Genomic DNA, 23,735 nt, shown 5'->3' on the forward strand with positions numbered 1-23,735 from the left:
TTTAGCCAAATGAGTATGAATACACCTTTATTTCTGATTTATATCCCAAACTAATCACGTTTTACTGCATAAACTAAGAGTCAGGGGCTGAATTGCTAAATTTAGAACTGAACCAGTTGTTATTTGTGTAGCTAAATCTCTGATATGCTGATTCTGATCATGTGACCAACAGTGAAACTGACTGTAGCTTTGTGCTGGTTCAGTTTCCCTCCTCACAGGTGATAATCTTACAGGTTTCTGTCCAAGATTCATGATGTCTCCTCCATCTTTATTCAGATATGTCCTCACTTCAGAGCATGAGCTGTGGAAATCTAGTTTTCCTGGTTCTTCACACTCGAGCACAGACACAAGCCAAAGCTTTTTATTGTTTATTTGAAGTTTTGGCTCCAGTCAAACTTGCATGATTGACCAAGGAAACCAGCCACTGTCTACCCTCTCACTGATCCCAACTGATCCTCAAGCTCCACTCCAACTGCAGCTGTGACACAGTAACCTGAAGAAGTGACCAGATTGATGTGTTGACCTAATTCTTCTACTCTTTTTACTGCCCAGATGACAAAGCCTTAGCTAGAGTGAGGAGCGCTGGGGCTGAGACTCAGATCAGTCGGAGACTGGAGGGGTCCAGCTCCCTGTCGGTGGGACAAACCACCCACAGTGTTGAGTTTTCTGAAACCATCTCTGAGAGTTCCTCTGTGTCATGGAGGACGGTTGAGATTAAGGAGGAGAGTGTGAGCTCGGTGGAGATGAGCTCTGAGTGCAGCTTTGGTATCAAACTCTCAGCCAGCCCCAAACTGCTGATGGAAATGAGCGATGTCCAGGTGAAAAGTGGCGAGATGGCCGAGTTCAACTGCTCGTTTGATGGTGAGCCCTTCATCGGGGTCGTTTGGGATCATAATGGCCAAAGCGTGGCAGACACGGAGCGGGTGAGGAGCTCTCAGAGGGGGGGTTTGTTTTCCCTGGTTATCCAGGGTGTTGTTGTGGCAGACGAGGGCGTGTACTGCTGCACTGCCACGAACCAACACGGCCAGAACAGCTCCTCCGCCCAGCTCATTGTTGAAGGTGGTTAATATTTCTCTTTTTTTTTATCAGTCTGTCTCTCCATCTGGTCCATCTCACCTTTCCATTGCTGCCTCCTGCTTTGCCTCCCCCCTCATACGTTAATATTTTTCTGACAGTGTAATAGAATAACAGGCTCTGTAGTCCAGTTGCCTCCTTCCTGCTGTTTCCAGCTTTGCCTTGCTAACATCATCGTTCATCTTACTAAACCTTGTAGTGCTTAGAGTCCCGGCATTATACTCTCTGACCCCTAATTACTCTCCCTAACTTTATTCTCACCCAGCTAAAGAAGCAAATCTCAAAGCTGAAACCCCCATCCCAACCGATTCTGTGCGTAAAGTGTCTCAGGCAGACAGGGAGACCCCTAGAGACCCCCCCCACCAAGAAAAACAGGAGGCATCTGAGAAGCTGGGACTGTTGCCTCCATCTTCCCAGAGACCTTACAGCTTCATCAGCCACCTGCTTTTCCCTGATGTCGGACCTCATGACAAGCAAGGTCAAGGCCTCTCCAGCTGCCCCGAGTTCCTGATCAAACTGCCCCGGGGGCTGTTGGTCCCAAACCGAGGCAGCAGCTCCTCATGTTGCGTTATGAAGGGGGTTCCCACTGCGTTTGTCATTTGGCTTTACAACCATTTGAATGTTCAGGATTCTGTGTCTTGCTCTCTGAAACATGACGGCCCCCTGTGCTATGTCAATCTTAACAATGTGGGACCCGGACAAGGGGGCTCTTACACTTGCAAAACCGTCAATTCAGCTGGGAAAGCTGAGTGCAGGACGGTGATGAAAGGTTGGCATCTGCATGCTTTTGGTCCTACTGCTCACTTGGGCTCCACTCGACCCACCACTCAACCACACTGCTTTCCACCTACACAACCATCAAAGGCACACAACCCAACAAGGTCTTAACCACCATGTTCAGGTCTCTGACCTTCTGTCTGCCTTCTGCTTTACTGACAAAACCTTGGAAGAGATAAAGAGAGGGGTACTCATAGCACTGAGCATTTCACTCGAAGCCACAGGTGCTGACACTAAACAGCAACAAAAGCATGACTGTCAGATACAAGACAAAAGAAAGTGATGATATGGATGCACGACTTGTCACTGATTCTAACAGTCTTGCATCATATGAGTCTTGTTCAGTTGTGGGAGTGTTTTTAATTTGTTAATGTTTGTGTCTTCACAGTAACTACAGTCGAGCAGGAACCTGTGATTCAAGAGGAAGTGAAAGGTAAATATGTTAAAATATGTTTTGTCTTAAAAGGTTTTCTTTATGTTTGGGAAGAAGCCAAATAGATTAATCTTGAATGAAGAATCTGAAGGAATTCATTTTTCTTTGTTGGTATTGTTGGCCCCGCAACCCGGAAACAGATAAGCAGTAGAAAATGAATGAATGGTATTTCTGGATTTTCTCTTTCACTTTGAAGTCTTTCATGCTCCTGAATGTCATTAATGTATTAAAAAATTTAACTCAAGCTTAATTTGTAAGATCCTTTAAGGGCGTTAAACCAAATCCAATGGTTTTTCAGACTAGACAGTTAGCTTGGGAAACTATATAAATCAAAAATATATAATAATATAAATCTAAAATATAAAAAATATAAATATAAAATATAAAAAATAAAGCAGATGCTTCTTGTGGTAAATTAAAGCTTTTTTATTATTATTCACCTGCAAATCACATGTAACATTCCTGTTGATGTGTAAGTCCTTCTGTCGTCATTGTGTTCAATCTCAACTTACTTTAAACTGTTATTATCCTGCTCAGCCTTTTCTAGCTCAACCATCATGGTGGAAGAGGAAACACAAGACTCTTACTACATAAGCTTAAAGCAAACAGACAAAACCAGAACACTTGAACTCGAGCCTGAGTCTAAATGTTACTCCAGCACTCTGGAGAGGAAAAAAGAAAAACCAGTTTTCCTCAGTGAACTTTCTCCTTCATCTGTGACTGTCGGAGAAAACGCTGTGTTCACTGTTAAAGTGTCTGGTTTCCCTAAACCTGCTGTTCGATGGTCCCACAATGGACAGACCATCACCAGCTCCTCTGTCTACACATTGATTCAAGAGCAGGATGAGCATAGTTTGGTCATTCACACAGTTCAGAGGGAGTTCGAAGGGGAGTATTCCTGTACGGTCAGTAATAGATTTGGTCAGTCCACTTGTACATCTTATCTGCATGTTCAGCTAAAGGAACCAGAAAATGAGGGAACTCTGGGAAAACCCCCAGAATTTGTTCAAACAATAAAGTCTGTCCAGTCATCCGAGGGAGGTCAAGCTTTCTTTCGGTACATTGTGACTGGGGAGCCACTCCCTGATGTTCAGTGGTTCAAAGGCAGCTTTTACATTCAGCCTAGTGGGTTCTGTATCATTATGAACAATCCAGATGGATCTGGTTTTATTAATATTAATGGGGTCAAAGAAGAGCATGGAGGCATCTACACCTGTAAGGCCTCCAACCAATATGGGGAAGCGTCTTGTACGGCTGAGCTGCTGGTTGTCCTGAAAAAAGTTCAGGAAGAGCACACAATGGTGGAGCAAACTAAAGCGCTGAAGCTATCCATGACCGAGCAAATGGCAGGATCTCAGTTACACAAGAGAAGAACCCAGTCTGATCAGATGATCTATACTATTAGCACAGAGGACCGTCAGATTATTTCCAGTGAGGAGGTAGGAACCCTCACAGACGTCGATATCTCTGCGGCCACGCTTCATCGAGAGCAGCTCACCCACCAGGCCGCAGTGCTGCAGTCTCATGAAATACAGGAAAGGGTTTCCTTAGCTCCTGCCACCCCACCTCAGGCCTCAGCTGTTCCAATGAAACAGCTCCACATGGCAACGTTCTCAGTCTCTTCAGTCCAGGAGAGACACAAGATCACAGAGCAGCACTCTGAACGCATTCTCAGCCCTGAGGTCGTGGAGCTCGAGTTAGCCAAAGAGCAGCCTTCCAAGCTGATGTCGGCCACATCTGAAGAGGTGGTTTCACTCACCACAGTGAAAGCTGAGGCCCTGACAGACCAGGAACCTGAACACACAAGGACTTTGACTGAGCCCAGGCAGCTTGTTAGCAGTTACCAGGTAGAGACGGTTCTACCCACTCTGAATGAAACTTATGGCGTTTTGCACAGACCAGAGGAAGAGAGGAGTTTCAGAATCACAGAGGGGGTGAAGCTTTTATACTCAGCTCAGTCTGCAGGTCAGCTGCCAATCACAGAAAGGCACGTCAAACCTTTGCCTCATTTAGATGTAGCTACAAAGCCACTCACTGAAAAAGAGCGGTCCAAACCAGTGGTGCTACCAGTCAATGAAACCAGAGTTACTTTGGTGAAAGAACATACATTTGAAACACAAAGACCAGAGCAGGACAGGATCACTCCAGAAAAAGACATAGTATGTAATTCAACTATTGTTGCTGAAGAGAAATATGAGCTGCAGGCTGAATGCACAGGGCAGGTGGCAGATTTATCAGCCTCTGTGTGTCTACAGCCTCAGCGAGAGGGAGAAAGACTCCTGAACCTGCAGGTCATCAGTGATCAGGACATTTTACAGTCTGAGGGAAGGTTCAGTGCAGAAAAACCCTTTACACAGCAGGCAGAGAGGAGAAAAAGTCCAATTCTGTTACATTCAGTGACCCAAGAAGAGCAGCCGACTGTGGTTTGTGAGGCGACTTCAGAGTTTGCAGCAAAGACTGATGCCACATCAGTTTGGCCAAAGAAAGAGCTACCACCAAAAAAATACCTGCAGTCGATCCACTCTCCATCAGTTTTACCAAAGGAAGGTTTACTCACCGTTACTGAACCGAGCAAACAGGTGGCCACACAGATACGAGAGAAGATCCGACAGCATGCAGCAACTGCAGAGGAAAAAAGACAGATCACAGCTGATTATCACAAAGACCTTGATTTGACAGTTACTGGGGTGCGGTCGCTGTTTCGAACAGAGACCAGACCTGCCAGCTTCCTGGCGATCTCCTCTCAACCCATGGAGCTGCCAAAGGAGACACCTTTTACTGCAGACGTGAAGCAGCAACGAGCGCTTGTCCAGAAAGAGGATTACTGGAATATCATGCACTCTTTGAATGTCACAGATACCCAGACCTTGGAGGAAGGTCACACCGCTGGTCTTGAAAGTGATGAAAAATGTATGCCCAAAATGAAAATTGAGCCAAAAATTCCCAAAAAGCCTGTTTTCATAGAGGAGAAGGCAATACCCACTGAAAGCTGTACTATGTTAGAAGCAGCTGAGCAGGACTTTGCAGTCCAGATCCATGAAGGTCAGTCACTCCGACAGTCTGTGCTTCTGGAAGAAAAGCAGGTCATTGTTGGAGAACACTCACATGATATATACGAATCCAAGGGTTCGTCTGTCAGTGTCATGACGCAGCCCAAACAAGTTCTGTTTATCCACGAATCCCAGGAAACTGAAAATCTACCAAAGGAACTCAACTTTGTCATTCAGATCCCTAAACCATCCAGTGTGAATATACGGCATCAGCTCAGGGATGCTCTTCAGTCTGCTGTGGCCAGAGATCAGCCAATCCTTCTAGCTGATGTTGTAGGGAAGTTAGAGGCTGTGGAGGTCCAGGAGGTGAAGATTGGATGGGAGCCCAAACATGTCACCAATACATATCTGATCATAACACCAGGTTCTCCCATAGAGATCACACTGTCCTTTGAGGGTGAGTACCCTCAGACAGCTGACCTCAGGTCTGAACTCCAGGTCGCCCTCCATGCCATGGTGTTCCATGAGCATCAGAGTCTGAAATCAGAAGAACCTCGTACTGTTCAGATCGAAAATCCTGAGAAAGCCCAGGTCAGGTCAGCCCCCTCTAAGGAGCTGCTGTCCTCGGTGGTGGAGACTGTTATCACAGCAGAAAGCGCAGTTAGTTTTCCCCCTGCTGTATCACACTCTGCAGCCATAAGAACGGAATCCAGGGCATCTTTCCAGAGCGCAGCAGTCCAGAATCAGTCCGAGATCCGCACGTCCAAGCAGGTCAGCAGGGAGACGGTAAATGTGGAGAAGGAACAAACCACCACCGTCAATCTGGGCCAGGGTGAAGAACGAGTGGACCTTTTTGTCCACAGAGAAACAAGAGAGGAATATCTTTCAGAGGCGGTTATGATCAGCGAGTCCTCAGAGAGTTTGCTAGATTATCCCGTTGTGGTTGACTCACTGGAAGATGTTTGCGCTGAGGAAAACAGCAGGGCCATTTTTTCCGTCACCATAAAGTATGTCACTAAAGTAAACTGGTTTTTCAATGGGCAACTTGTGAAATCTGGCAAAGAGTTCAAGTGTTCCAAAGACAACGACACATACACACTAGTTATCAACAGAGTTGTGAAGGAGAAGCATCAAGGAGAATATGTCTGTGAAGCTGAGAACGAAGTCGGCAAGACAACAACTTCTTCAAGACTCACTGTGGTCTCACGAGGTTTGATGATGGATTCTTTGATATCATCATCAACTAACTTCACACATCAGTCAACTTCACATTCTGTTGTCTGCAAACCTCAAACTGCACATGATCCAGAACAATCCTTGGAGTTAAATGTTGAAGAAGTCAAAAACTAAATTTGCAGGTTTGAGGTTTTTCCAGAAAACAGAAGAGTAAATCTTTCTCACAGCACCCCCCTCAGCCCCTCCTGGTCACTTTCACCCTTTTATTTCAACCTCCATCCTTCCTTGTTCCTGCTTAATCCTTCTTTGCATGCTTTATTTCTTAAGGCTGAACTTCTGTTCATCATGTCTTCAACCTAAAATCATCTTCCTCCTCCAGGATTAACTTTGAGTTTGTCGTTTTTCATCCAAGGTTCACTGCATCACCACCTCCAGTAGAATCTTTCCTTTTTGCTTCGCTTTGCTTAGTTTTATTTACTTTGTCTTATCTTTTCCTCTGAAACAGTGAAACCTGTGTTCAGGCACAGGATTGTCCCGATGGAGGTCAACGTTGGCAACTCTGCCAAGTTTGAATGTGAAACTGAGGATGCTCCAAACTTGAGTTTCAAGTGGTTCAAAGATGGACAGCCCATCAAAGAGGGTGAGAAGTACAGGATTATCAGTCGCTTCAGCACTTCCTTTCTGGAGCTTTTGGCCACCACCAAGGACGACAGTGCTGAATACTCCTGCAAGGTGTCCAATCAGCACGGCAGTGATGAATGCTCCGCCTCTCTCCATGTGACAGGTAAGGGGCGACGCGTTGCCTTCTCCACTGCTGGTTGAGTTATAAGCTGTTTTTGGTGACGTTGTAAATGCGGTTAATTTTTTCCCCACAAGGTCTCGTCTGATGTTTTTCGTTGCTGTTTTGATGCCTACTGCTTGAGATTTTCACTCCGGCTTGTTCTATAGTTTAGAAAAGATTTTGGTTCATGCAAACGATCAGGGTTTAACGTCTTACCACTAATGTCTTTCTCTTTTTCTTAATTCTTATAGAGCAATACCCTCCTGCCTTTGTAACTAAACCTGATCCTCAAATTGTGTATGTGGGTAAGAAGGCACTGATACAGTGTGTGATAATAGGATCTGCTCCTGTCAGTGTCGTTTGGCTCAAAGGCAACCAGGCCTTGTCCCAAGTGCCGACACATTTCCAAATCTCTTGTGAAAAGAACAAACACACTCTTGAGATACCCAGACTAGAGGCAGCTGATGAAGGACTGTATGTTTGCAAAGTGTCCAATAAAGTCGGGACAGCTGAGTGCAGCACGGAGCTGCGTGTTGTTGACAAGCCCATCTTTGTAAAGCCCTTGGGCCCCATCGCTGGCGTGGTGGGAGCTCCTCTGCATCTGGAGTGTCAGGTGGATGAGGAAACTGGAGTAACTGTGATGTGGACCAAAGATGGTAAAAAGGTTCACCCATCTCCAGACTGTAAACTGTCTTTTGAGGATAAGACGGTTTCCCTTGATATCCTAAAGACCACACTGAAGGATTGTGGAAATTTTGTGTGTACAGTGACAAATGAAGCTGGGAATGCGACTTGCTCAACCTTGGTGAAGGTTCAAGGTAAGAGCTGACTCTGAACACTAAAATGTGATGTGCAGCACTGAAAATTAACTTAACCCTATTCTGCAATGATTTCAATGGTATGAATGCACCTCCAGCTCTTCTTTTCTATTGCCCTTTATTTCTTGGTTGGTGTTTGTTAAATGATCTCTTTGACCTCATGATGGCTCTTTCACCCACACACATCTCCAGAGCCCCCGGCCTTTGTAAAGAGGCTGGAAGCTGCCACAATTTGGAAGCAGGGTGCCACTGCTCGGTTACAGTGCAACATTAAAGGATCCCCTGAACTTCACACCACCTGGTTCTTTAATAACAGTGAGCTGTCTGCTGGGTCAAGATATGCTATCAGTCTGAAAGACAGCGTGGCAGCACTTGAGATAAAGGATGTGATGATGAGCGACAGTGGAAACTACACCTGTGAGGTTCTTAATGAGTCTGGATGTGAAAGTTGTAGCACTAAAGTGACAGTGAAAGGTATGTGGGCTCAGGCAGGTTTTATCTCAGAACCAAACTCTTAGGCAGATTCAGGGTTTGTCAAACTGAACCATATGTTCCCCTTTAGAACCACCATCTTTCAGAAAAGAGCTACTGTCCGTAGAAGCGGTCAGAGGATCTGTGGCCATATTGGAATATGAACTTTCAGGCTCTGCACCATTTGAGGTGTCTTGGAAAAAGAATAAGAAACGTCTATCCACCGATAGGAAGTACAGGATAATGTCCCAGGGTTACCTGACCACTCTGGAGATCCACTCATTTGAAAGTTCAGATGCTGGTGAATACGAATGTGTTATATCAAACGAGGTTGGGTCAGTTACCTCAAAGTCTGTGGCCAAGCAGAAAGGTTAGTGACACTTCGTCAAGCACTCAGCAGACTGGATGCAAATACTTCAGTCGTCCTGACTGTTGTCAATATGGTTTCTACTGATACTGTTATTTCAGAGCCGCCTATGTTCTCAAAGAGGATCGAGAGCGCTACAGCGGTTCTGGGGAATACAGTGAAACTACAGGGAACCCTAAAAGGCTCAGATCCCATCACCGTCAAATGGATGAAAGACTCTGAGCTGCTGAGAGACGATGATCCAAATGTCAAAATTAGATTTGAGAACCACATCACAAGCATTTCCTTCTCATCTGTTGAGATCAAACACAGTGGAAAATATACCTGTGTTGCTGAAAACGAGGCAGGGCAGCAAAAATGTGAAGCAGTCTTAACAGTTCAAGGTTAGAGCACCTTCCTGTTGATAGGAAATATTTTCCAAAGGTCAGGTACAAATGTTTCTAAATTCTAAAACTTATGTTGTATTTTAGAACCTGCTAGGATTTTAGACAAAGCAGCTTCCATCAGTGTGACGACAGGAGATTCGGCCATGTTGGTGTGCACCATCTCTGGAACCCCAGAACTCAAAGTGAAATGGTTTAAAGATGGGAAGGAGATGATCAGTGGGCGTAAATACAAGATGACGGTGAAGGAGAACATGGCCACCTTAAAGATCCTTGCAGCAGAGAAAGGAGACACCTCAGAGTACAAGATGGAGGTGTCCAATAAAGTTGGAAAAGACCAGTGCACATGCTCAGTCACTGTAATCGGTTAGTTTTAGCTGAACATGCATCATTAATGAGAGAGAAGGGTTCAACCCGTGAGGACAGAGATGTGACTGATGTTTCCCTACAGGTCGAGCAGTTCCCCCGTCCTTTACCAAGACTCTAAAGAAGGTGGATGGGAGGATTGGTAGTGATGTTTCCTTGGAATGCAGAATTTCTGGATCTCAGCCGATGGCTATTTCATGGTTCAAAGACAATACAGAGATCCAAAGTGATGACAAATACAAGCTTGATTTCAAAGAGGGCACAGCCTCAGTGCTGATAACAGGCCTGGATCAAAGTGATGCTGGAGTTTACACTTGTTGGGCCAAAAATGATGCTGGGGAAAAAGACACCAGCGGTTCTTTGTCTGTCAAAGGTCAGAGGAGTTAGATTTTCCTTTAAACTTCAGATTAAACAGGAATTAGACAGATATTACAAATTAAACAGGACTGATAGGCTTTGAAATTGTTTGCTGTGTTCTCCCAAATAACCCCAGAACCTCCAGCCTTCACGGTGAAGCCTGAGTCCCAGGATGTTTCACCGGGATCAAATGTGGTCATGAAATCGACTTTCAGAGGATCTCCTCCTCTAGTTGTTAAATGGTTCAGAGAGGAGAAGGAAATTTTCTCTGGGGGGAAATGTTTCATAAAGAAAGACGCCTCCTCAAGCTCTTTGGAGCTTCACTCTGTCAAAGCCCATGACTCGGCTAAATACACCTGCCAAGTGTCCAATGACGCTGGGAGGGTGGACTGCATCGCAGTGCTCTTTGTCAAAGGTGCTGTTTCATAATTTTTTTTTTAGAAAATGACTAGCTGAAAGTTTTAATTCACCCCTTGTTTTCATTGTAATTGTTGTTGTTAATTCACAGAAGCCCCAGAATTTACAATGAAGCTCGAGCCGTCGCAGCTGCTGAAAACTGGACAGACCATGATGTTGTCCAGCAAAGTTCAGGGGACGCCTGTTATAAATGTATCATGGTTTAAAAATGGCTCTGAAATCATTTCAGACCACAGACACTCAGTGTCTTTTGACAGCTCAGTAGCTACTGTTGAGATAGAGAACTGTTGTGAAGAGGACAGTGGGGATTATGTCTGTGTGGCGTCCAGTGAGGCCGGCAGAGACCAGTGCAGCTGCTCAGTCTCAGTCAAAGGTTGGTCCAGTCCTCATGAAAACACTCGGCTGTTGGTATGAAACCTGGTCCACATTGTTCATCGACATGTTCAATGACTGCTTAAAGTGGAACAAGATTCAACCATCAGACTGGGCTCTGGACTCTCATGACCCTCCAGTAATCAGCTGTTATTGGTTCCTGCCCCCTGCTGTCCCCTAAAGGACACGTGGGAAAGTTTTATGACAGTAAAGAGAAGCTTTTACCTTCATTGGTGCTCTGACTTTGAAAGACATGAATTATGTGGACCAGGCTGTGCTGATGACCCTCATATCGCCTCTGCGTGTCAATATAACATGTTTCTCTTTTTTCTTAGCCCCGCCAACTTTTGTGAGGCCTTTTGAATCAGCTGAGCTTGTGAAAGGATCTGATATTATCTTGGAGGGAACTGTTTCAGGTTCTGCTCCATTTGAAATAAGTTGTTTCCACAACGATAAGCTGCTCAGGAATGACTCAAGATGTAAAATATATGTGGAAAACAACAGAGTCACACTTCAAATTTCAAACTGTATGACCGGAGACGCTGGGACGTATCAGTGCACTGTTACAAATGATGTTGGGGAGACGTCTTGTTCTTGCCAGATTTCATTGAAAGGTTAGTGAAAGGACAAGGTCACATACCGTCACCCAAGTTCATGTGACTGCATGCTGTGCTGCTTCTCTGTCAATGATGTCGCTGATGTCTGTGGGCGCCATTACACTCTTCATGATAGATAGTTGCATATCCTTTTAATAGTTTTTCTTGTTGATGAGGCCAGTCGATGCTCAGACAAGGGACCGGACGTTTTGCACTGTGGCTCATTTTGCTTTTGTAACTGTGACGTCTGCTTTGTGGTTTTCTCTCATAGAATCACCCTCATTTGTTCAGAGACTAGAGGATGTGTCCTGCATGGTGGGCTCTGAAATCTCTATGAGGTGCATGTTGTCTGGATCTCTTCCCATGACTTTCTGCTGGATCAAGGATGATCGTGAAGTCAAAGAAGATGAGCATGTTAAGATGTCCTATGAAACCAAAAGTGCCATTTTGAATTTGAAAAATGCTCAGCTATCACACGGTGGGAAATATGTGTGTCAGGCGCAGAACAAAGCCGGGACTCAGAGATGTGCTGCTACGCTCATAGTGACAGGTTTGTTGGGCATTTCTTGTCTGCTTCATTGTGTTGTTTTCATGTCAAGCTTGATATTTTGTCTCTCTATGACAGCAGTCAATTCAGTGTCTGATCATTATGTCGTCCCAGAGCCAGCCACGTTTTCAGAACAGGCAAAGTCCATCAGTGTGACTCAGGGCGACCCAGCCAGGCTGGAGTGCAGATTTTCAGGCACCAAGCCACTCAAATCCAGATGGATGAAGGCGGGAAAAGAGCTGATCTCAAGCCAGAGATACAAAGTCCAGAATACAGACACCAATTCTGTGCTTCACATTGTCAAAACAGAGCGAGGCGACAGCGGTGAATACACCTGTGAGGTTTCAAATGCTGCTGGGATCAGATCCTGTGAAGCATCAGTTACTGTCTTAGGTCAGTTTATCCCAAAGTTTGAGATTTTCTTCACTATCATTTGAACTGGACCATCCTGACAGTGTTGTACTTTGTATGTACAGATCAGATTATTGAACCATCTTTTGTAAGAAAACTGAAGCAAACAAAAGGCATCAAAGGGTCATTTGCTCAGCTGGACTGCCTTATATCAGGCTCCCTGCCGATGTCTGTAGTCTGGTACAAAGATGAGAAAGAGATCCAGACTGAAGAGAAATACAAATGCAATTTCTTTGAAAATGTTGCCTTCCTGGAAATTTCTTACCTTGACAGTAGTGACAGTGGCAGTTACACCTGCGTGGCTAAAAACAAGGCTGGGTCTGTCTGCTGCTCTGAGATTCTCACTGTCAAAGGTTAGAATTCATGCTGCATCTCCAGCTCTTTTTTACAACTTCATACACAATCACGTTGTTTATGTTGTTACTGTGTTATAATTGGGATGTTGGGTTTTGTCCTTCAATAGAACCGCCCTGTATTCTAGAAAAGCCTGAGTCCATGAATGTTTTGCCGGGGTCAAAGGTTCAGTTTAATGTGCTGCTCTCTGGCACGCCGGCTATGACCATCAAATGGTTCAAAGACAAGAAAGAGATTGTTTCCAGCGCTGACTGCTATGTGATGAAAGACAACACTTCAACCTCATTGGAGCTCTTTTTCGCCAAAACCTCTGATTCTGGAGACTATGTGTGTGAAATCCAGAACGATGTGGGCTCCACTTCCTGTCAGGCCAACCTCTTTGTCAAAGGTTGATACTGTTACTGTCATTGGTTTCATTTTTAGTGATCTCTGTCCTCCAGTTATTACAGTCTGTATGTTTCTTTGCAGAACCACCATTTTTCACTGACAGATCTGAAGGTGTGTCAGTTGTAAAAGTAGGACTGAGTAAGCTGTTTGAGTGCACGGTCGCTGGTTCTCCACAGATCTCCGTGCACTGGTTCAGAGATGGAGCTGAGATACACCAAAGTGACAAACACAAGATGTTGTTTTCCAACTCTGTAGCCACATTAGAGATCTGTAAAGTCAGTGTACAGGACAGTGGGAAATATTTCTGTGAGGTTCGCAATGACGCTGGAACGGAGAGTTGCCATGTTGAGCTAGAAGTGAAAGGTTGGTTTTCCTTTTCATGTTAAATCTTGTCAGTTTAGACCTCAAGGTCAAGTTAAATCGTATGGGAAGACAGACTTAATTTGATTTACTGTGTTATTTCAGAGCCTCCCTCCTTTGTTGAAGAGCTGAGATCTCCTGAAGTTGTTAAAGGTTCCACAGCAACATTTGCTTGCAAAGTAGCAGGAAGTACGCCCTTTAAGGTCACATGGTTCAAAGATAAAAAGCCAATGAAATCCAGCCAAAAGTACATTATGGTTGATGGTGAAAAGGTGGGCTTGAAAATCCTTGATTGTAGAGAGGAAGACGTTGGTGCTTATCAGTGCAAGGTCACCAATGAGGTTGGAAGTTGTACTAGCTTTGTCCATTTGTCTCTGAAAGGTTGGTTCCACTGCTGTTTGAACTGATTTTAAGGCCAGTGCTGTCCAGTTTCTGGAATTACATCACCTACTTTGTTTGCATTAGTGCCACCAACATTTGTAAAGAAGATGGAGAATATCTGTACAGTTGTGGGTAATGCCGCAATGTTCCGCTGCCTCATGGAAGGTTCCCAGCCTCTGTCTGTTCAATGGAAACATGACGAGAACTGGATCCCAGAGGATCCAACAACCGAGAGGAAGCTTGAGAACAGGGAGGCCACTCTCAGGATTCCTGCCTGTGACGCCACTCACAGCGGGAAATATACCTGCCAGGTTGTAAATGAAGCTGGGCAGGACAAATGCTTTGCCACTCTTGTAGTGCAAGGTAACCCCACTTCCTGTATTATTCTTTAAGATTACAGCAGGTTGGAACACCAATCACATCAGCATCTGTCTCTTTTTCTTTATGTTGTAGAACCACCTAATATCCAAGAGAAGCCAGATGTAGTCAAAGTTACTTGTGGAGATCCAGTTAGTCTTGAGTGCAGGATAGCTGGAACTCCTCAGATCAGTGTAAGATGGACCAAAGATGGCAAAGAGATCCAGTCAGGCAGAAGACATCAGCTCTGCTTTGAGAACAATCTCAGCAATCTTTACTTCCTGTCCTGTCAGCTGGAAGATGGTGGACAGTATCTGTTTGAAGCTACAAACTCTGTCGGGTCTTGTAGCTGTAAAGTCATACTGATTGTTTTAGGTTTGTAAAATAGCACAACTCTAAACAGAACAAATACTACGGGCAGCAAAACAGCATTTTTCAACTGCAATGATGTCTTAATATTGTTTTAAACAGATGAGGTCACTCCTCCAACATTCACTCGGAAATTAACTAACATTCAAGCAATCATGGGCTCGGTGGTAACGATGGAGTGCAAAGTAGCTGGTTCTCTTCCAATATCTGTTGAATGGAGCAAAGGCAAACAGAAGATCAACAGGAGCTGGAAATACAAACTTCTGCAGATTGAAAACACAATGATTCTGGAGTTCCCGCTGACTGAGAGTGCTGATACAGCAGAGTATTCTTGTACAGTCAGCAATAAGGCAGGCAGCTGTGTGTGCAGTGGAGTTCTTACTGCTAAAGGTTAGCATTCAGAGCTCAACCTCTTCAAATCTAGAATTCAAAAGCTTATAGTCCTGGATTGTAATAATTTTTTTGTGGATTTTAGTGCCACCAAGATTTTTAGCCGAGCCTGAGTCTCAAGCTGTCACACCAAAGTCTACTGTGCTCTTCAGGAGTGTCTTTGAAGGAACACCTCCATTTACCATCCAGTGGTTCAAGGATGACATTGAACTCATCACAATGCCTTCATGTACAATTAGACTGGAGGAATACTCTTCCTCTGTAGAGCTTCACTCAGTTGGGACCCTGCAAAGTGGGATTTATTCTTGCCACGTTAGCAATGATGCTGGAGCAGTGAAAAGTGCAGCAGAGTTGTTGGTGAAAGGTTGGACTATTCTTTTTTTTTTTTTTTTTTGTCCACCATCAGCATTCAAATAACTCCATCTTTCTCTCCTCATTTTCACAGCTTCTCTTTCTACATCATAATTTTCTGAACATCTTACCATTTCTCTTCCTTCCAGGAGTATGTCTTGTCCTCACAATCATCTGCCACCAGTCCACTCTCTCCAAATGTCACAGTGATGCTATGATGACAATGGTAACTTGATCTTTTGTGACTTTGCAGAACCTCCTCGCTTTGTCCAGAAACTGCCTCCTTCTACCTTTGTGAAGCAGGGCGAGGGATACCGTTTTGAATGCAAGGCTACCAGCTCTCACTCCCTGAATATGAGCTGGTTTAAAAATGACCAAAAGATAACCGACGGAGGCAACTATAAATTAATGTGTGTTGACTCGACTGCGTATCTCCAGCTGCACAATGCAAAGTTTGAGGATAACGGGATCTACACCTGTGAGGCTCGAAATGATGCTGGCAGTGTAAGCTGCAGCTCTAAACTCACAGTTCAAGGTCAGCTATTGAGCAGAAACATTTGTCATTGAGTGCTTTGTGGATTTAGTATCCCCTCTGGTTTGTGGATTTTTTTCCATCTGTAGCATGAGAAAGACAGAATGGAAAATTTCTGATGACCCAAATTTTGACATCTGGAAGTTTGAGCTATTTTGGAACTCAATCTGAAAACTTCAGCATGAAATCTGACAGCACCCACTTTTTTGTTTCCATCAAAGATCTCATATCTGTTTATCAGATAGCATGAATCTTTTTTTCAGATGTGTTTTGCCCATTTTTGATGCAATGATGCTCAGTCTCTTGCCTCTTCCTTCGGATACAGCAGAGACATAAGTGGGTTTCCATTCATTCACTTATGATCTTTGTTCTTTTGTCAGTGTCTTGATGGATTCATTTTGCATGGACTGGACTTTAGCATGACCCCGAATAAGGATTTATATCCAGTGGTCTGTTGCCTGCTGTCAAGACTTGCTTGTTCATAAGTGTCAGTTCTGTTACTTTATCTCCATATATTTTCCAGCGCCCCCATCCTTTATTAAAACTCCAAGCCCAGTTGAAGGTATTAAAGGGAAAGTTGTCAGCCTGCACTGTGAGATGTACGGCACTCAACCTTTCCAGGTTAACTGGTACAAAGATAACAGGCCACTCAAGGAGAATCAGAAATACAAGATGGTCAGCGAGGGAAGCTCTGCAACGCTTCACATCATGAGACTGGAGAATGACGATGCTGGTCTTTATGAGTGCAGGGTGTCAAACAGTGTAGGAAGTGAATCCTGCCAGACTACTATTACCCTTAAAGGTTGGTACAGAATCAGTGTCCAATTCCCCAGCTCTTAGTCCTGCTGCGATCATGTCTCCTCACCATGATCTTTGTGTTACAACACAGAACAACCAGTGTTTGTCAAGAAGCTTGTCGACCAATCCGTGAGAGTCGGTGAGCAGCTGACACTGATAGCTACGGTCAAAGGCTCTGAACCTTTGACTGTGTGCTGGGTTCAGGACAAAGACCACATCCTCAGAGACAGTGAAAACAGGAAGATCACCTTTGAGGACAATGTGGTCAGGCTTGTAGTGCCTCAGGCTGACTCAACCACAGCTGGTAAATACACCTGCCAGCTGAGGAATGACTCTGGAGTTGTGGAGTCCACCTCCCAAGTGATGGTTCTAGGTTTGTAGAACTCTGAACATTATTTCTTTACCACCAGTGGCAGTGTCGGGATTTGTTTGGCTTAGTATCTTTTCCCTACTTTTTAGAACCTGCAACTGTTGTGGATAGTCCAGAGTCTTTGAATGTGAAATCAGGTGAAAATACAGCTCTTGAAGTCAGAGTTTCTGGCTCACCTGAACTGAAAATTAAGTGGTTCAAGGATGGCCAAGAGCTCTCAGCCGGTGCCAAGTATCAGATGTCTTTCTCAAAGAAGGTCGCCACCCTGAAGATTCGATCTGCTGACAAAGCAGATGCTGGAGAATATAAACTCAAGATTACAAACCATGTTGGTTCAGCCTCTTGCAAAACTAAGATCTCTGTTTCAGGTTGGTGCCCTATTGGTTCATGTGATTTTACAAATCTTCTCGTCCTCCCATGAAAATTTAGCATTTTTTTTAACTATCAGTCAGCTCAGCAACGTTTAATACAATCTTTCTTTCTTATAGATAAATTGATCCCACCAAGTTTCATCAGGAAACTGAGAGACACCCACCTTGTTGTGGGAAAACCTGGTGAGATGGACTGTAAGGTTTCTGGCTCTTCTCCTTTATCAACTTTTTGGTTCCACAATGGCCAGGAGATCCAGAATGGGCCAAACTATGAAATTAGCTGCACTGATAATAACTGCAAACTAAGAGTTCCAACTGTCAGGATGTCAGATGGTGGAAACTACATGTGTAAAGCTGTAAACGCTGCAGGAACCAGTGAGACAAGTGCTTCAATGAGCATAACAGGTCAGTAGAGGAGAATAGTTCAAACTCATCAAAATGTTTCAAGGAATTTTTCGGAACAAGGATCTGGCAGGAAATTTAATCTTACAATCCATCCTTTTCATCTGAACTCAGAACCTCCATCTTTCGTGGAAACACCTGAAGCAAAGGAAACATTGCCCGGCCAAAATGTTTCTTTCTCAGCTAAAGTGAAAGGCAGCGCCCCCCTGAGAGTAAAATGGTTCACAGGAGCCCGAGAACTGCAGCATGGAAGAGGCTGTGAGATCAGCCTTAAGGGTGATGTTGCTGCTTTGGTGCTGCACAGAGTTGAAAAGTTCCACGCTGGGGAATACACCTGCCAGATCATTAACGATGCAGGGAAGGAAAGTTGCCCAGTTTACCTGTTTGTCAAAGGTCTGTTCACAGGATAGTTGATCTTCTTTTTTTTTTTTACTTTTTTTTTTACCATCCTTGCACTTTAATTCTATGCAACTGATCTCGGCATTACCTCTCTCAGAACCAGTCCACTTTGTGAAGAAGCTGAAGGACATTTCCTCTGAAAAGGGAAAACCTCTGAGACTTGAGGTCAAGTTTGCTGGAACTCCCAGAATCAATGTGTCCTGGAAGAAGGACAGTAAACCCATCTGGGCCTCGTATCAGTACAATGTCATCACCACAGACAGCTCCTGCATCCTGGAGGTTCTTAACTCTGACAGGATGGAGGCAGCTGGTAGATACTCTTGTGAAGTAGAAAACGGAGTTGGAAGCGACAAATGCGAAGCCAAAGTGTCAATTCTAGGTAAAATGATTAAAGTGCATGTAAAACATGAGCATTCATTCATCAATTGGTTCTTTTGTTTCTTTTCATCCACAACTCAATATTTATCTCAATATGTAAATCTTCATAATCTTTCACTTTAGAGCGTCCATGCTTTGTAGAGGAAATGGAGCCAGTGGAGGTAACAGTGGGTGAGCCGGTCACCCTGAAATACCGAATCGCAGGAACTCCTGACATCTGCGTTTCTTGGTTTAAAGCTGATGGAAAGCTGCGCAAGTCCAACAATTGCTCAATGGACTTTACAAATGGTGTTGCCACTTTACAGCTGCTCAAAACCAGCAAGTCTGATCATGGAGAATATATCTGCAAGGCTGAGAACCGGGTTGGTTCAGCATCCAGCAGCTGTGAGGTGATGGTGAAAGGTGATGCCTGTTTTCCATAAATCCTATTGTTTTCCTTCTGTGGTTGTGAATCACATTTTTAGGGAATGTTTTGTGAAAATTGTACAGAGAAATTTTGGCGGCCAAGTCGAGGCCAGAGATCAGGATGTTATTTCTGTTGATGGATCCTGTCTCTGAGGTCGTACGTGTTAAAGACAGTGACTTGTACTCTTTAATTACACTAATGATTCCCCAAGTGAAAGAAGAATCACTAATGCAGCTTTTCCTGGTTATATCATATAATGAGCAAAAATAACATTGACATGCATGGTAACATAACAATGGACTCTTTTCTAACACCCGTATTGCTTCTCTCAGAACCTGTGTCTTTTATCAAGAAGCTGGAAGATGCTACTTTCACTGTCGGTCAGCCACTGAAACTAGTCTGCACGTACACTGGAAGCCAGAGGGTCTATGTCACATGGAAAAAGGATGGCAACTTGATTTGGGCCTCTTATCAGTATAACGTTAAAACTACTGACTCAACCTGCGCTCTAGAGGTCCTGAATAGCGACAGGCCTGAAGCAGCTGGAACTTACACTTGCGAAATTTCCAATGGAATTGCAACTGACGTCTGCCATGCTCATATCAGTATAGGTAAAAACACCATCTGAAAAATGGGGCCAATAACATCTTGGCCTAAAGTTTTAACCTCACTAACTGCATGATTTATTGGTGCAACTAACACAATTCCGCAACCATTCAACCAACTTTCTCACAGAACTCACATTTCAGACTCAGCAAACCTTTGAAAATCAAAAATACTGGAATCTTTGAAATCCCTGACAAAGACTGAGAAGATACAGTGCAGTCACAAAGTCTTTATCCACCCCGTTTACAGATCAGAATCTATGACTCCTCAACATTGCTTCAGTCACAACTAGGAATGAGCAAATACACCACTATCCGTATCTGTTCAACCATCTACATTATCTACATACATGGAAGGGGTGGGACTTAAACCGGAAGCGGGCTTGATTTATGCAAAAGTTGTATTTTTAAGCCTGAAATTGACATGGGTTGGTCAGAAGTTGCTGTATATATAAGCCTCTGTATATTTTTATTTACAGCTTAATTTGTATTACACCGAGCCGACCGTAATAAACCTGACTGGAGAAGACACGCGATGTGGACTGCAGCAGCGCCACTTCTGTTACGAATCAAGTTTTTACCCCATAACACCAAAAAGTGGCAGATTTCAAACGTTTGGGTTATAAAACTTGATGATACTCAACTTTTTATCTATAATTTATATATATATATAATTTATCAGGTTAAATAACTCCATCAGGTAGCTGTCAATATTAATGTTTGTCACCTCTGGCCGTTCAGTGGGATCATTTCTCCATAAAAATGAGGGACAATCAGAAAGATCCACAGATGGGAGTTTTCATTGTACCATTTTTTTCTCCAAATAAACTAGCGTGTTAAAATAATCACCTGACATGTTGAAATAATGTTTTAAGATAACTACTGGACGGTGCTTTTTAATTGTATCGCCGATTGTTTTCCCTTCCAATAGGAGTGGCTTGAGTATCTGGCTCAACCCTAGTTACAACCCATATATTTTATAAAGAAACTAGAGGATGTTTGAGCTGAATCAACCCTCACGTCCATTAACTGACAGCCTGGAAGAAACAACTGAGTCCTCCTGCATTATCAGGGTCCTCAGCAGTGACAGCTCTGCAGCAGCAAGAAAATATACTTCAATTTCCAACACAAAGGAATCTGACAACTGTCATGCTAACGTTAATATAATTAACAGACAAACACTTTTACTTCCATTTAATTTTATTTGTCAGGTCGCACTAACAATCACTAATACTGACATCCAGCATAGTGGCTGTTTCCTGTGGACCCGTGTTCGTTGGTTACAGTACACAATGTTGTAATATCTGGTCAATGCCTGGTTTGTGTTGTCAGTGTCCGGGTTTTGCTGGTCCTGCGTTCATCAGGTTTGGAAAGGGAGGGATGTCGTTATGGTGTATCAAGTGTCTGAATGCACATTTTTCATGTTGCCATGGTTGTCGGGTCTGATACATATTGCTTGCTTGACAGATGGATTCATAGACAGGAAGTAGTTGGCAATCGGGTGACCATTCTGTATTTGATGATCTTTGTGTTTTGGCTCATGTTGGTGTTGTCTGCGTGGTCTTTGCTTTTCCTGATGTCATGTAAAGGCCCAGTGGTCTGGTGATTGAAAGCCGATTTCTCCATGTCACAACAAGGCCTTATTTTTTATTTTTTTTCCCCTCTTTCTCCTTCACCAACAGTACGCCAACTCCCTCCAAACTTCATCAAGAAGCCCCCTGAGTCTTTGGTGAATTCAGTGGGTAAAACAGTTTCGATTGAGGCTCGGGTTTCTGGCTCACTGCCCCTGAATGTCACATGGTACAAGGACAACAGTGAAATCTGTGCTTCTGACAAATATGACATCACCTTCAAGAACAACACTGCTGTGCTGTGTGTCCGAGACACCACCACCTCTGATGGTGGAGTGTACACCTGTGAGGCCTCAAATGAAGCTGGAAAAGCTTCTTGTTTGGTTTCTCTCACTATTTCAGGTAGAGCTCTATTACTATTATACACTTTTATATGTTATGTTCTTGTGGAATTTGATAAACTTCAGGCTAAGTCATATGAAAAGTAAAAATTCAAGTAATTTCATAAAAATGTCCTATCCATGATATTATCCTTTGAAATATATTTGAGCTGGCGGGCTTCCCCCCCCAGGAACTGGCCAGGCTCCCAAGTTCGATATTTACCTGGAGCCAGTGACGGTGATCGAGGGGGACAAACTGAGCCTTAAATGCCACGTTAGTGGGACTGTGCCGCTGAACATCCAGTGGATGAAGGACAGGCGAGAGCTGAAGTCAGGAAGAAATACCAGAATCACCTTTGTTGGTGGGATGCCGTGTCTGGAGATCAGCGCAGTTTCCAAGACTGATGAAGGGGATTATCTCTGCAAGGCCACCAATGCTACCGGTAGTGACTTCTGCAAGTCTAAAGTCACTGTGAAAGGTAAGAAAGTCACTTGGTACTGTCGGTTTTCTCTGAACAGTCAAAAGGTTTCAGGTAAACCATCATAAAGCTGAGCTCCATATGAGTTTCTCTGATGTACAGTAAATGATACAACAGGACCTGAAAGGCGTCTTCTTTTTTTTTTACTGATTCTGTCCAACCTGTGAGATAAAGAATTCCTTAAGCCCACAAAAAAAGAAAGATCTCTCTTCAACTTTGTAATCATGGTTTCAGAGTCTTATTATTATACTAATAAAGCAGAGGGCCAGAAACACATTGGACAGACTGACTGCTCTGATTATTTGGTTTATTTAAATGTTTGATTTATTTCTAGACAAAGCAGCCAAAGTCCCGACTGAAGCTGCTCCTGCAGCTGCAGCAGCTCCAGTCAAAAGACTCGACAACCTGTTCTTTATCGAGGAACCGAAGAATGTTTCTGTCACAGAGAGTAAGTCAACTGTTGAAGTTTTTTTTTTTTTTTTTTTTTTTTTTACATTCTGTCCTGAGAGCCTTGCAGAATCATACAATTGCTTTAATATTTGCAGAGGGCACTGCAACCTTCATCGCAAAGATCGGAGGTGACCCAATCCCGAGTGTTAAGTGGATGAAGGGCAAATGGAGGCAGATCACTCCTGGTGGACGAATCTCCATTGAGCACAAGGGTCAGAATGCTAAACTGGAGATCAGAGAGGTGACCAAGTCTGACTCTGGTCACTACAGATGTGTTGCTACCAGCAAGCATGGAGAGATTGAGTGCAGCGCTGAAATGCAGGTCACCAAAAAGGAGGAAGTGGAGGGAATCGGAGACCTGAGGACGAGGCTGAAGAAGTAAGAACTTAGGGGACCCAGAGATTTTGAATAAAGAGTAAATGAGTGAGGTCTGTGTTGACATCCAGAAGATGTGGGCAGATTTTTGTCACAGAATTGTTCTGCTTCTCATCTTCTAAATTTGTCCCTTTGACAAGAAGAGATCACCTCTGATTTTATATTTGAATATCACGCCAGAACCCCCTCGAAGCAGAAAAGCCCCAAGAAAGAGGAGGAAGTTGATATTGTGTCGTTGCTGAGAGGTAAGGACCCCAAAGACTACGAGAGGACACTGACAGAACATGGAGTTCATGACTACAGAGCCATCCTGCAGGCTGTTGAGTTCTTGAAGAGGGAGAAGGAGATGGAGACCGGAAAAGTGGTGAGCCAAAAGATTTGAGGGCAGATGACTGATCCAGGGGATGGTTTGGGTCAAAGTAATCAAATCCTGAAAGTGAAACAGGTCAGGATTCAGTTTGGCAAATAACATTTGCAGGAGGACTGAGTTCATGAGAAGTTTGAAAGACACTCTCCACTTTCAAAAACCTCCAGGTCCTGGTCCTGGTCCTGGTCCAGGTTTTAGAACAAACTGTGGTTGTTTGTTTGAAATGGATTTAATGCTATTGACATTATACCACCAAAGGGGTCTGCGGTCCGATATTATTGATCTATTGATCAATCTCTTGATTTAACCTTGTCTTTGGCCCTGCAGGAGATGGAGCACGGCAAGCGGGTGGAAGAGGAAGACATTGTCCAAATCATCCAGCAGCTAGAGGGACGTGTCGGCACAGAGGTACAAAACGGCACCTTCATCAGCCTGTAGCGTGAAAGTGAAAGGAACAGTCTTTATGTCATGGACAAACATACTGACATCTGCTGATACACAGCCAGGAAATCTTTTCTGGATTGGGTCAGATCCTGATTTGGCCAGCCAGGATAGAGCTCACTGCTT

General features: G+C 43.9%; 1 protein-coding gene across 1 annotated transcript in view; it reads left to right on the forward strand.

Moving 5' to 3' along the window:
* Window positions 1-23,735, forward strand: part of LOC115061562 (titin-like) — a 154,750-nt gene that overhangs the window by 23,743 nt on the left and 107,272 nt on the right. Inside the window, exons 40-75 of the mRNA XM_029529957.1 lie at window positions 2,240-2,284; window positions 2,822-6,484; window positions 6,956-7,234; window positions 7,483-8,049; window positions 8,242-8,523; window positions 8,612-8,890; window positions 8,989-9,270; window positions 9,358-9,636; window positions 9,722-10,009; window positions 10,130-10,408; window positions 10,502-10,783; window positions 11,118-11,396; window positions 11,650-11,928; window positions 12,040-12,318; window positions 12,800-13,078; window positions 13,159-13,440; window positions 13,543-13,818; window positions 13,903-14,181; window positions 14,272-14,550; window positions 14,647-14,934; window positions 15,020-15,298; window positions 15,539-15,820; window positions 16,341-16,619; window positions 16,707-16,988; window positions 17,075-17,353; window positions 17,474-17,761; window positions 17,873-18,151; window positions 18,255-18,536; window positions 18,659-18,937; window positions 19,274-19,553; window positions 21,224-21,519; window positions 21,689-21,976; window positions 22,311-22,424; window positions 22,522-22,804; window positions 22,982-23,165; window positions 23,496-23,576. Of these exons, the coding sequence (XP_029385817.1) occupies window positions 2,240-2,284; window positions 2,822-6,484; window positions 6,956-7,234; window positions 7,483-8,049; window positions 8,242-8,523; window positions 8,612-8,890; window positions 8,989-9,270; window positions 9,358-9,636; window positions 9,722-10,009; window positions 10,130-10,408; window positions 10,502-10,783; window positions 11,118-11,396; window positions 11,650-11,928; window positions 12,040-12,318; window positions 12,800-13,078; window positions 13,159-13,440; window positions 13,543-13,818; window positions 13,903-14,181; window positions 14,272-14,550; window positions 14,647-14,934; window positions 15,020-15,298; window positions 15,539-15,820; window positions 16,341-16,619; window positions 16,707-16,988; window positions 17,075-17,353; window positions 17,474-17,761; window positions 17,873-18,151; window positions 18,255-18,536; window positions 18,659-18,937; window positions 19,274-19,553; window positions 21,224-21,519; window positions 21,689-21,976; window positions 22,311-22,424; window positions 22,522-22,804; window positions 22,982-23,165; window positions 23,496-23,576 (13,100 nt within the window). The remainder of the gene's footprint in view (window positions 1-2,239; window positions 2,285-2,821; window positions 6,485-6,955; window positions 7,235-7,482; window positions 8,050-8,241; window positions 8,524-8,611; window positions 8,891-8,988; window positions 9,271-9,357; window positions 9,637-9,721; window positions 10,010-10,129; window positions 10,409-10,501; window positions 10,784-11,117; window positions 11,397-11,649; window positions 11,929-12,039; window positions 12,319-12,799; window positions 13,079-13,158; window positions 13,441-13,542; window positions 13,819-13,902; window positions 14,182-14,271; window positions 14,551-14,646; window positions 14,935-15,019; window positions 15,299-15,538; window positions 15,821-16,340; window positions 16,620-16,706; window positions 16,989-17,074; window positions 17,354-17,473; window positions 17,762-17,872; window positions 18,152-18,254; window positions 18,537-18,658; window positions 18,938-19,273; window positions 19,554-21,223; window positions 21,520-21,688; window positions 21,977-22,310; window positions 22,425-22,521; window positions 22,805-22,981; window positions 23,166-23,495; window positions 23,577-23,735) is intronic.

This window comes from Echeneis naucrates, chromosome 21, assembly GCF_900963305.1.
Source record: "Echeneis naucrates chromosome 21, fEcheNa1.1, whole genome shotgun sequence".
NCBI classification, from domain to species: domain Eukaryota; kingdom Metazoa; phylum Chordata; class Actinopteri; order Carangiformes; family Echeneidae; genus Echeneis; species Echeneis naucrates.